Source organism: Halichoerus grypus, chromosome 12 (assembly GCF_964656455.1).
Source record: "Halichoerus grypus chromosome 12, mHalGry1.hap1.1, whole genome shotgun sequence".
Taxonomy (NCBI): domain Eukaryota; kingdom Metazoa; phylum Chordata; class Mammalia; order Carnivora; family Phocidae; genus Halichoerus; species Halichoerus grypus.
The window spans coordinates 52398875-52411245 of NC_135723.1; the positions used below are offsets into that span (position 1 = coordinate 52398875).

General features: G+C 36.3%; 1 protein-coding gene across 6 annotated transcripts in view; it reads right to left on the reverse strand.

The window, feature by feature from the left end:
• Nucleotides 1-9549: 9549 nt before the first annotated feature.
• The window catches only part of TMEM196 (transmembrane protein 196), a 50829-nt gene continuing 48007 nt past the window's right edge, over nt 9550-12371 (reverse strand). For all 6 annotated transcript variants that reach the window (XM_036113157.2, XM_036113155.2, XM_036113153.2 and 3 more), the window contains one exon: nt 9550-12371. In XM_036113157.2, coding sequence (XP_035969050.1) covers nt 12365-12371 — 7 coding nt within the window. In that variant the 3' untranslated portion in view covers nt 9550-12364.

The following is a 12371-nucleotide window of genomic DNA, read 5'->3' on the forward strand; positions in this document are numbered from 1 at the left end:
GGGCTCAGCTGGACTCGCTCAAGCATCTGTAGTCAGGTGTGGGCGGCTCCATGGTCTCATCCTCCAGCAGGCTAGAGTAGGTCTGCTTTCCTGGCAGCTGTGCATGTTTCTGAGTGAGAGTGTGAGAGAAAACCTCTTGCCTAGACTCTGGAACATAGACAGTACAATCCAAGGCATGAAATGCTTATGATCTCAAGTACTTTGTCCTTTGCCTAAGAAAGGATCGGGGTCTACTTCTATCCTATACCAGACGTGCACTGGAAGTCCCTAAAAGTGCCCCTGCCAACAGGAGCGTAATAACAGTCTCGACAAGAAGAGTTCCATCACCCTTCGTCATTGATTTTATCAAATTGATAGAATGAGTGATTTCATCAGTATCACAACCACCACCATGATCATCATCATCATAGCTAAACTTTATGACAAACCTGCCTGGCACTGTGGTAAGTGCTTTCTACAAATCACCAACACAGAATCTTTACACACTTACTACAATTATTAAATATTTTTACAGATGAGGAAACTATAATCTAGGGAAGATTTTAAAATATTGGCCCCATGAAGGTAGTAATCCTATCTGTATTGTAAAAAGCTGCAAATCTAGTGCCTAGCACATATTTCCTGAGTGAGCAAATGAATGAGTTTTCCAAGGATACACAGCTGCTAATCAAGGAATTTAACCCAGTCATGATTCATTCCAGAGCTCATGCTCTGACTCACTAAAAATCCTCACTTTTCCTATGCATGTGGCCAAAGATTATAAAGGAAGAAATTTTAAGAGTTCAGAAAATGGGTGCTTATTTTAATTAGCCTTTGCCTAAAAAACAACTGGTAAAGTGGGAATCAGATCAAACTGGTAAGTACTACCTTTTTAACAGGCTTGGAAAGATGTCAAAGCAGTACCAGCTTAAGCTAAAGTGGCAGGGCTGGGAGTCTTGCAGAAAGCAATTCACAATATGGCATGGCTGGTAGGAGCCAGGTGCTGGAGTCTGGTAATCTGGGTGTCAGTCTTGGCTCTGTAACCCTGCAGAACTTGCCTAGTCTTTTTAAACCTCAACTTCCTAATCTGTAGTGTAGAAGTATAATGATATGGAGAATCTGTATGGAGTAAATGAGATAATGGCAGTGTCGTACTAAGCACAGTGACTGGCCTATAGTAAGTGCTCAATAATATATCCTTTTTGGAGACCATGATCAACACATCAGTTATAATATGCCTGGTTTAGCCTGATGAGGGCTGTAAAGCTGAACTTGGGAGCAGGAACTTATAACTTCCTTGAATGAAGGGCAAAGCAGAGTCCTGGACCTAAGAGGAACATTCATATAAAAGTATGAATAAAAACGGGAGAATAACTTGGCCCCATCTCTGGGAATGAAGTTTTTGTTTTGTTTTGCTGTTATTAACATGATTAATTTCAGCTCCTCTTCAATGTACTACCCTTACAAGCAATTCATATACATAAACATTTGATTCAGCTTAAAACAAAGATTTCAATATAGTATCCTCTTAAAATATTTTATTGATAAAATTCACTCTAGATATGAATTATGTTTACTGAGATACAAATTTGCAATTGTGTTTGTTTGTTTGAAGATTTATTTATTTATTTATTTTAGAGACAGAGAACAGGTTAGTGGGGGGAGGGGTAGAGGGAGAGAGACAGAATCTCAAGCAGACTCCCAATGAGTGCAGAGCCCTATGCAGGGCTTGATATCACGACTCTGAGATCATGACCTGAACCAAAATGAAGAATCTGATACTTGGCCTTGAGATCATAACCTGAGCCAGAATCAAGAGTCTGATGCTTAACCCACTGAGCCACCCACAAGCCCCTGCAATTTCTTTTGTCAGTAGGAATAATTAAAATATCTTCAGTACAAACTAATTGTTTGAAATAAATGTTTAGTTTGTGAAAAGTTTTTTGGAGGGGGCAGGAAATGCATGTTTAAAGTTTGCCTGATGAGGGGCGCCTGGGTGGCTCAGTTGGTTAAGCGACTGCCTTCGGCTCAGGTCATGATCCTGGAGTCCCTGGATCGAGTCCTGCATCGGGCTCCCTGCTCAGCGAGGAGCCTGCTTCTCCCTCTAACCCTCCCCCCTCTCATGTACTCTCTCTCTCAAATAAATAAATAAATCTTAAAAAAAAAAAAAAAAAAGTTTGCCTGATGAGTTTTGGAAATGAAACAAAAAATCCTGAACAGGATACTAATGTATCAACCTGCTATTGGTTGATGCCGACTACATGTAATTCACAAATATGTCAACAGATGGCAACTGTGAGCTTTAAATTTCTCAAGTTTTGTTTTAGCCCCAAATACTGCAGGAATGGCAAGAATCAAAGCACCTGTTTATTGATGGTTGGTTTTTAACCTACAATTCTTCAAAAAAGTACCTGGCATCAATTTTTAACTCTGAAAGTCCTTCCTACTTGCCTATTAGTTTGCTGAACTAACAGATGTGCACCATGCCTACACTGAGGAAAAACAATAGTAGAGTACAATATATTTTATTGAATATACTAGATGTTACATTTTGCAAACTATAGCTGTTGCTAAAAATCCATAGAAATGAAGTCAATCAGATGTATCTGTCTGTAAGTTAAAACCCAGCCGCTTTAATAAGGTTATGTTTTATTGGTAGTAAAACTCTGCCCCATAGGATTAATGAGGTTGAAACTAGCAGTTGAAAGCTTGTTTTTCAGAGAACTGTTTCCCTCTAATAAGCTAATGTGTCTTTTCAGACCCCACTAACAAACTCATTAACTGTCCCTGCAGAAGCCTGGACTCCAGGTCAACTGATAGGGCTCTAGCCTATGAACAAGCAAGACCCTGCATTCCTTACCTGAGATAAGGAGCCCAAGACCCCATCCATTTTATACTGGCTCTCAGAGCATGCCCCAGTCCCTTCTCCTTGTCCTAAGATAACTTTCTGATATCAGGGGCTAAATTTTGCCTTGCTGGTGTAAAGTCTCCACCCCAAAGTGAACGTGGGATGTTTGTTACATATACTTTTGCTCAATGCACATGCTCCATCTTTCTTCATGAATAGTCATCAGTTTTCCTGCCCTTTTCATCAATATGTATGTAATCTCAACCCCCATTATTATAAAAAACTTGTTCTCTCCTCCTTCAGGGAAGTGGATTTGAGACTTGTCCTTCGGTCTCCTGGTTTGGCTGCCTCTCAAGTAGACCCTTTCCTTGCTACATACCTGATGTCTCAGTGACTGGCTTTACTGTGCGTCCATCAGGAAGACGGAGTTGGATTTGGTTACAGTAGTCCTTAAAGTCAGGTCCCTGGGTATCATTCGCATCACCTGAAATGTGGTTAGAAATGCAAATTCTCAGGCCCCACCCTAGGCTTACTGAATCTGAACTCTGGAGATGGAGCTCAGTAATCTGTTTCCCAAACCCTCCAGGTGATTGTAAACCTGAGAAATTTGAGAACCAGTGCGTTGAAAGAAACTTGATATACAGGAGAGAGGTTCTGAACTAATCATTTTTATTCAGGTATAACTGACATAAATGCAGTAATAATTAATAATCTAGTTGATTATTTCTTTCATGTGACTTAGTGTTCACACAGTAAAGTTTGCAAAATAAGGAACATAAAATAGTACACAATTTACATAGACTTGGAGAGGTGGAATGCCAGTGCTTAATTTCCACACATTTCTTAAAATGAATGAAAAATTTCAGTTTATATACCCTTCTAGATGGTACTGAAAGGGATAACATTATGGTAAATTGTACACAGGAACTTAACTAAACTAACAAATTAAAATTAAGTCAAAATATGATTATTTCTAAGGAGTATAGAACAATCTTCAGAAAGGAAGGAAAGCAATTCCCTATAAAATGGGTATTATTCTTATTTGTATTAACACGTACGCATATTCCATTCTCTCTCAGGCATCCTTAAACCCTCCTGCAATTCTGTTGCTGAAATAAGAGGCACAACAATTTAAATTAACAACAAATAACACCCAGGCCACATTTTCATTTGTAAATAAGAGAAGGTGTGCAAAAATTGTTTATCACTGTGATCATTTTATCTTAAACACTGCTTTGCCTCAATTACCTTCCTACCTGAAAATTTTTTTATTAATGTTTGTATTAGTTCAGAATTTCTCAAAGAACATATAAACTACTGGTTCCCACGAAGAGGCAGTGTTTATTCAACTTCTTCAGTCTAGAGGCACCCTTTCTTCTTGTTCATAATGTATAAATAGTTTTTACAGTGCTAATAAATGCATTATTTGTAAATCACATTAGGTACTTATGAGGGAAATAACAAGAGCAAAAACATATAAACAATCATTATATTCTCACTCTCTACATTGGAATTATTTGTATCTTTTTCACTTTTGTGGTAACCAGATACAATAATAGTTCAAACACCTTAATCTTTATGCTTTATATATATATACATACATACTCACGCACACACACATACCACATCTTCTTTATTCATTTATTGATGGACACTTGGGTTACTTCCATAATTTGGCTATTGTAAATAATACTGCTATAAACATAGGAGTGCATGTATCTCTTTGAATTAGTGTTTTTGTATTTTGGGAGTAAATATCCAGTAGCACAATTAGTGAAATAGGTCAATCAGAGAAAGACAAATACCATATAATTTCACTCGTATGTGGAATTTAAGAAACAAAACAAATGAGCAAGGGAGAAAGAGAGAGGGTGAGAGAGAGAAAGAGAGAGAAAACAAGAAACAGACTCTTAACTATAGAGAACAAACTGACGGTTACCAGATGGGAGGTGGTGGGGGGGGTGGGGGAAATAGGTGATGGGGGTTAAGGAGTGCGCTTGTGATGGTGAGCACTGGGTGATGTCTGTGATGTATGGAATTGCTGAATCACTATGTTGTATACCTGGAAATAATATAACACTGAATGTTAACTGTACTGGAATTAAAATTTTTTTAAAAAGAAAGAAAAAATAGTAAAATAGTGTGTATGTGTGTGTATGTGTGTAGTCTTGAGAACTACCATTGTTGGGAAGGAGTAAAGGAGGTATAAGATGGGGGTGGGGCTACTTTCTGAAGCTATGATATCATCTTTATAGAATTTACTGTCCTTTTATGAAAACTAGGGTTGGTATTTCTTCTAAGGCCCTAATTCCTTCCCAACTAGACTCTCTCTCTCTTTTTTAAAGATTTTATTTATTTATTTGGCACATAGAGAGAGAGAGTGAGAGAGCGAGCACAAGCACGAGGAGCTGCAGGCAGAGGGAGAAGGAGAAGCAGGCTCTCTGCTGAGCAAGGAGCCCGATGCAGGGCTCGATCAGAGGACCCTGGGATCATGACTTGAGCTGAAGGCAGCCGCTTAACTGACTGAGCCACCCAGGCACCCCCCAGCTAGACTTTACTGCAGCAAAGTTTCAACATCTTTTGAAAGGTTTTCAAATCCAAGGAATCTAGCCGGTAAAATTAACCATGGTGCTTGCAAGAATACCTATGGACATTCTCATTTACTTCCATCTGCCTTTAGCTCACTGCAGAACAAAAATAGAAAACCATTTCTTTTTTTTTTTTTCTTTGACTATTACCTTAAAGCTGTAATTTAATAAACCACCTGCTAGCTGCAGAGTTTGTGTGGGTGTGAATTCACAGATCCTTGACACTAAATATATTCCAAAGAATGTGATATGGAAAGTTTGAGGGTGGAAATTAGATAAAAACGAAATTTAGACATGGTACATTTTGATACACAATTTACTCTCAAGTCATTAAACAAAATGCATATTAATGGATCATATCCTAGACTCCCTTTCATGGCCACAGGGGGCTCTTAATACCTCTATGCTTTGGAAATTATTACAATAATGAATTCATCCTTATCCAGTGGCAAAGGGGACTTTCCCAGTTGTGAAAGAATGCAACAGCGAGCAGAACTTTACAAGAGAAGATACTACATAAAAGACACAATTTCTCAATAAAATAAAAATCTAGACCTCCAAGAGTCACACTGAAAGGAGTATTCCTAGTTGAGAAGGACCAATGCCTAATGAAAGCTTCCCCTGACGTCTCTTGTGATTTCTGCTGTCATGCACATATCAGCTTTAGAGTGACACAGTGTCAGCTCCCTTGAATAAAACCTCTTCCTCCAATGTTCTTGGCACAGATGAGTAGGCTAAGCTAGAGATTTAAAAGAAGAAAAAGACAGATACTACAAGAAAAGAACTTATCTGATAAAGACAAAATTTTGTTCATGACAAAATTAGTTTTCTCTACAGCTTACTGATTCAATCCCCCCGATGAAACCCAGGGAAAAAAATAATCTTGCCTCAGTTTCTCGCTTACAGCTCCCTGCCTGTCTCCAGTGACCTCATAGATTTTCCAACCGCTTTACATTCAAGGTATGGAGAGCTCCTTTTTTCTCTTTAGTTGCCTGGGATCCTTCTGCATCCCCGTTTCCAGCTGGAGCACATGCCTGTTTGCTGGTGACTGACATTTTTGTTGAAGCTGCTTTTGTCACTAGCTGCTGCCCGCTCCGTGACCAAGGCTGGATTTCACCAGCTGATTCAGGGGTGAGGAGCCCTGTTAAACAAATCCGAGTGCCTAGCGCGAGGTGAGTGTCTGTAGCGATCAAAACTTGACAACTGCAGAGATAAAGTCTCAGGTTCAAATGCAGGAACCAGAAACTGAAATCAAAGCACTGCCTCAGAACCAGAAATTTGGATCTGAAATCAGAAGAAGCAGAACAAATAAAGGACAGTGGTTCCTATAGGATGGAGTTGTGGTTTTATGGACTTGAGGATATATAAGTTGCATGATTTGATTGAATGGCTCTAAGATTCATGGGTACAGCAAGGAATGACCTTACCTTTCAGGTGAAATATTAATAATGTCTTACCACATTATCCACATTCATATTAAATAAATTATATTAATATGCTAGAGGAATATTCACATTTATAGATGATGCACATTATAATAACACTTGATAAATGGTTTTCACCTGCTTCACTGCCATCCTTTTTGCTGACAGATAGCAATAGGCTAATATAACCACTACTTACTCTATTATGACTTGGAAACAAAATTCTTTCCAGCAATTTGTTTTATTTTAGAAGACCTAGATCCTTTTAAAATTAAACTTAATTTTTTTTCTCAGAGATCGATGTAAAAATATTGATATAATTAGAAGATAGAAAAGACACAGAAGTCCAAATCTCAAAAGATATTTTAGATATTAATGAGGGGAGTGCACATCTAGACAGCATAGGGCCCTTAGAGTACATTTGCATGAATAAGACTGATTGTTACCTCTTTCCTTGGCTGATTGACAGTGAAGGACAGAGTGGGGGATGGTAGAGACCCCACAAAGGAACCTGTAGCTTTTCTTTCCTGAGCAACGATCTTGGAGAGCACAAGGAATATCTTCCAGCCCTCCATCTGGATTGTGAAATGACATTGGAGGACCTCTGTCTTAGTGAATAGGTGAGGACAAATATCCTGACTGATAAATAACAAGGAGTAGTCATGAGTCCTGATTCCTTGAGGTTAGTCAAACACTTGATGCAAATTTGACAAAACTTTAGGACTTTCTGTGAAGCTTCAGCCAAATTCTAGAGTCTCTCTGGCAATTTTCAGTAACACAATACATTTTAGCTTTTGAGGTAGGGCTTGCAATAATTTATTATGTGGCTAAGAGATTAGAGCCTCTGGGTGTTAATGAAGAAAAAAACTTCAAAATCAATAGTCCCTAGTCGATGTGAAGGAAAGTTTAAAGATGGAACCTAGTTCTTCAGGATTTACAGTTAAATGAAGGCTATGTGCCTATAACTAGTTAATGTAGACAATATTGAACTATTAAAATATTGAAATCCATTTGTTTAGATCTAGAGTTTAACTTTTTACAATATATATCTTGGGAAATACATTCCTAGTAAAAGACTCTTGTATTCAGTAAATATTTTTCCTGGCAAAAAGAATTAAAAAAATTTTTTTTTGTATAATTTTACTAGGCATCCACATATCAAGCAATTCCTGAATCAGTTTCCTCTGTTCTGAGTAACTCACAACCTGTGATTTATGGTTTTGGAATAATTGAATTTCTTGGCTCTCACACACTTTGAGTAAGAAATATTACATATGTTTCCAGAAAAATGATTTAAGGAAGACAAGAATGAAGTGATGCCAAGTTCTGAAACTTTATTTGGAAACTGTGTTCTAACCAAATGGTACTTAAGATGCTCTATCTTAATTTCTGAAACGTGTTTGCTAAATAATCTTTGAAAATGTAGCCTTGGACATACGGTTTCTAAACATGCCACTTTTGAGCTTAAGTCAGTGAAAAAAGTAGAGGGCAGCAGACTGTTGTTCTCACCTTCCCAAGCATAAGAAATGCAGAATTTTTCATTGATGCATGGTAATAGGCTGAGTAAATTTCTTCAAAAATAGAAGTTACACAACATCTCATTTTACCTGTCAAACATAAAATATTTAGTTACTTAGTAGAATATTTCCATGAACAGAATTTTTTTAAAACATGAAAACTCTAGCAACTTTAAACTTCATTATGGATTTGGCCTACACTGCATTTTTGCTAGTTTTTCTTAGTCCATGGATTTAACTGTTTCATCAGCTTCAAATTCCATGGAGAGTTTACTAATTTTTTTCACATTTTATTATAATGATACTTGGTTGACTGAGGGTTAAGGATAGTTGCCCTCTCTGTGGTTTTGACTAGCGTTGACCGATAACACTTTCTGAGGGGCTGTTGTCCCTATTTGGCTGTTCAGCACTTGGAATGTGGCTAGCTCAGTTCAACTGAGAAACTGAATATTTAATTTTTTTTGATTAATTATACATACATTTAATCACACGTGGTTAGATTAGTGGCTACTGTATCAGATAATATAGGCAGACCTTAGAATAGTGAGTTTATGACTCTGAGCAATTCAAGTCTACATTTGTAAGTAGCATTAACATTGGCCGCTCTGGATTGTGTTCACGGGTTTTCCTCAGTGGCTCTCAATTAGGAGGCAATACTTACCTGCCAAAGAGATAGGTGAAAATTTGTTAGGACATTTTTGTTTGTAACACCCGACGAATCTTCCTGACATTTAGTAGATGGGGGACTAGAGATGCTTAATGGCCTAAAACGCATAGGGCAGTCTGCACAATGAATTACTGTCCACCCCAAAAGCCAGTAGCAATAATTTGACAAGCACAAGGTTAGCAGAGTTCTCTGGATATTGTGGTTTCATCTCTGAGATCCCCTGCAACTTCAGTCCTATCTATAGCTAAATCTGTCTCCTACAATGTGTATCTTATTAACGCCCGCCTCCACGGGACCTCCCTTTCTTATGTTTGTTTTGTCCTGCATCTTCACCTACTCCCTCTCTACATTTGAACACACTTTCATCTTTCCTGTCTCAGAAAATACCCTGTCTGAATTCCATATCCACTAGCTGGGTCTCTCTCTGCCTCTTCATTCACAGCATCCTGTCCCCTGCCAATCTCAGAACCTAGTGGGGGAAACTATTTTTTCTATCACGATGAAAAGAGAGTTCACACCATATGCAGTTTCAAAGCACACCATTTTATTACATAGATATATCAATAGAGTCATCATACCATGTTCCACTTCTAAACAATTGTATGTGTGTGTGTGTGTTTAAACACACATGTTTAAAATTTTCCAAGCAGAGCCCACTTTTTTTCTTTTATGCTTATAATAACTTCACCTTTTTGTAGCTAGTCTCTATAGCACACCACCACACTAGTGTCACATATTTTTTTCCTAATTTACTTTCCCCCAAGGGTAGGCTCATACCAAAACTGTAATGTAGTCACTTAAAGTATTCTAGTTCATAGTTCGATTTACCGTGAAAATTAAATTTTCAGGTACTTGAACAATGTCTTCCTAGCGTCCCCTACTTATCTCAGGAAGAATCACTCTACATCCCAAATGAATCCCTCTAAATAACTGAGCCCTGAAAATATTGGGTTAAAAGAACTACATTTAAAGACATATCTATATCTGGTTATATACACAGTAGACTATTTGGATAATTGTCATGATTGCATCTCTTCTTAACTCTATATCGAAGCAGTGATATGCCTACTTTTGTCCTTTGATGGGTGATTTCATAAATTATTTCAAAAGGCATTAAAACATCTTACTGATGTATTAGAACTCTGTATTATACAAATATGTCTACAAAGAAATGCCACCTAAAATTAGAGTCAGTGGTTATTCCTTCAGTACAAAACTACATCCTTGTGTAAATTCAGTAGAGTGATATATATATACAAAATATCTGCATCGTATAGTTTAAATTTTCAGTGATAAAGACTATGCCTGTTTGTGGCATCAAAAGAATAGTGATAATGTTGATTCACTATTTGAGGTTGCATTTATGGGCAACTTCTGTAATCTACTGGATAATGAAGTTATTCATATGAGTTAGGAGACTTCAAACACTACATCAAACAACCATAGCCCAGCTATTTCTTTTGACTCTCTACAGCCAGAATTTTTTTTGTGAGTTGACTCAAATAGGGTAAGTGATGATCACGATGCTCTAAAACGAGAAGACCTTCAGATTTCCATTAAGTGGAGTTATTATTTTGTTATCGTAATTAAAACCCATATTTTGTTTCTAAATGATAACATGTTCTCATCCTGAATATTCAAGGTTGAATTTACCTATGGTTCAATAAGTAACTTATAAATATGAGCTGAAAATTGATTAGCTTTGAGGAAAAACAGAAGTATACAGTACAGTGAGAACCACATATTTTAAAATAGTAGATTTCTTTATCTGTTACCAGAGGTTGTATTCTCATAAATATTTTCAAAGACCATGCTATTTTCTTGCCTATTCATATTGTCATAGATGGCTATTTTAACATTTCATTATGGAAGAGAAGGATTGAATCTAACTATATAAATGTAAGCCTATCTTTTTATTTCCTTCTACAAAGAACTCTTTCAGGTTCTTTGGATGTATGTATTCTTAAAAATGGTCTGTCTGTATTATTTCACATAAATTTTAAAATTTTAAAAAGATCTAAATTAAATTCTAGCAAAGTGAATTATAACTTTACCTTTTGGGCATACATCGTCTGTCCTTTTATATAATTTAATTGGGCTGCAAAGTATTTGAAATGTAAGTATCATGAAAATCACAAGTCATTATGTCTATATTTATAAATGTGGAAGTATGTGATTTTAAAGTTGTTATGTTTATAAATCAGTATTAATCATTGTTATTACATAAATACCATAATAGTAAAACAGCCAGATAAGTAATCTATCTTTATACTACACTATTCAGATCACTCAACTCCATAAAGATCAGTCACAATGATATTTACACACAGCAGACATAATAAAAAGAATAAAAATGAACAAATTTAGTAGAAATCAAACGTGTGATTTTGTGGACATAGAAAAGCCTTGAAAAATTGCTTTCCCATCTCTTTGGGAATAGATCTTGATAATACCCCAAGAGCATTACAATTTCTTTTTGATTACCTATTTACATTCATGAATGCTATAAATATATGCTGTATATATTTTTATATTTACAGTATATATACACACACATACACACATACTGTATTTTATTCTTAGGCTCATTCATGAACATGCAGATCAATCTGCATGGTATAATCAAAACATATTTATTTTCCTTAAGGATATTCATTTATAACTTTTCACCCTGTGCAAAAATGCAAAAATATCATACAGATTAGTGTGGTCTCTCTCTAAAAAAAATTTCTTTTTTATGCTTTAGGGTTTTTTTGTCATTTACAAATAAATTATGAAATATAATTCATTCACAAATTGGAAATAATTATAATGTTTTTACAACAAGGCATTACTGAGGTTTTGAATTGTGGTATTCTTGAAGTCATTGTCTTTCAAAACAAAGACATCAATAAGTTATTGTTATTTCTTGATATTTGCACTTTTGATTATTTATAAGAAATACGTCATTACAAATCTAATACTCATGCTAGCCAAATAGTGTTTTTGTAGAATATTAATCTTTCTGTTTATTCCTCCTTTTTTTTTCCTGAAAAGTCTTTAGAACAATCTGGAAAGTCTGTTCAAATTCCTGCACCAGAACATTTCTGAAAGGTTCTCACCTCCTACCCCCCCCCCAAAAAAAAGCTGAAGAAATAAGTGAGGCAAAACTGAGGGAGAATGATTACACTGGGTGCTCACAATAGATAAAAACAAATGCAAGAACTGTTTTAATTTTATCCCCTACTCCTTTGGTATTTCCTTTCCTCATGAAAATCCTAAAAAATGTTCAGTTCTTTAAAACATTGATTATACTCTTCCATTAAATATCAGTTGTGGTCCTCCATTGCTCATGTTGTCTGTCATTTC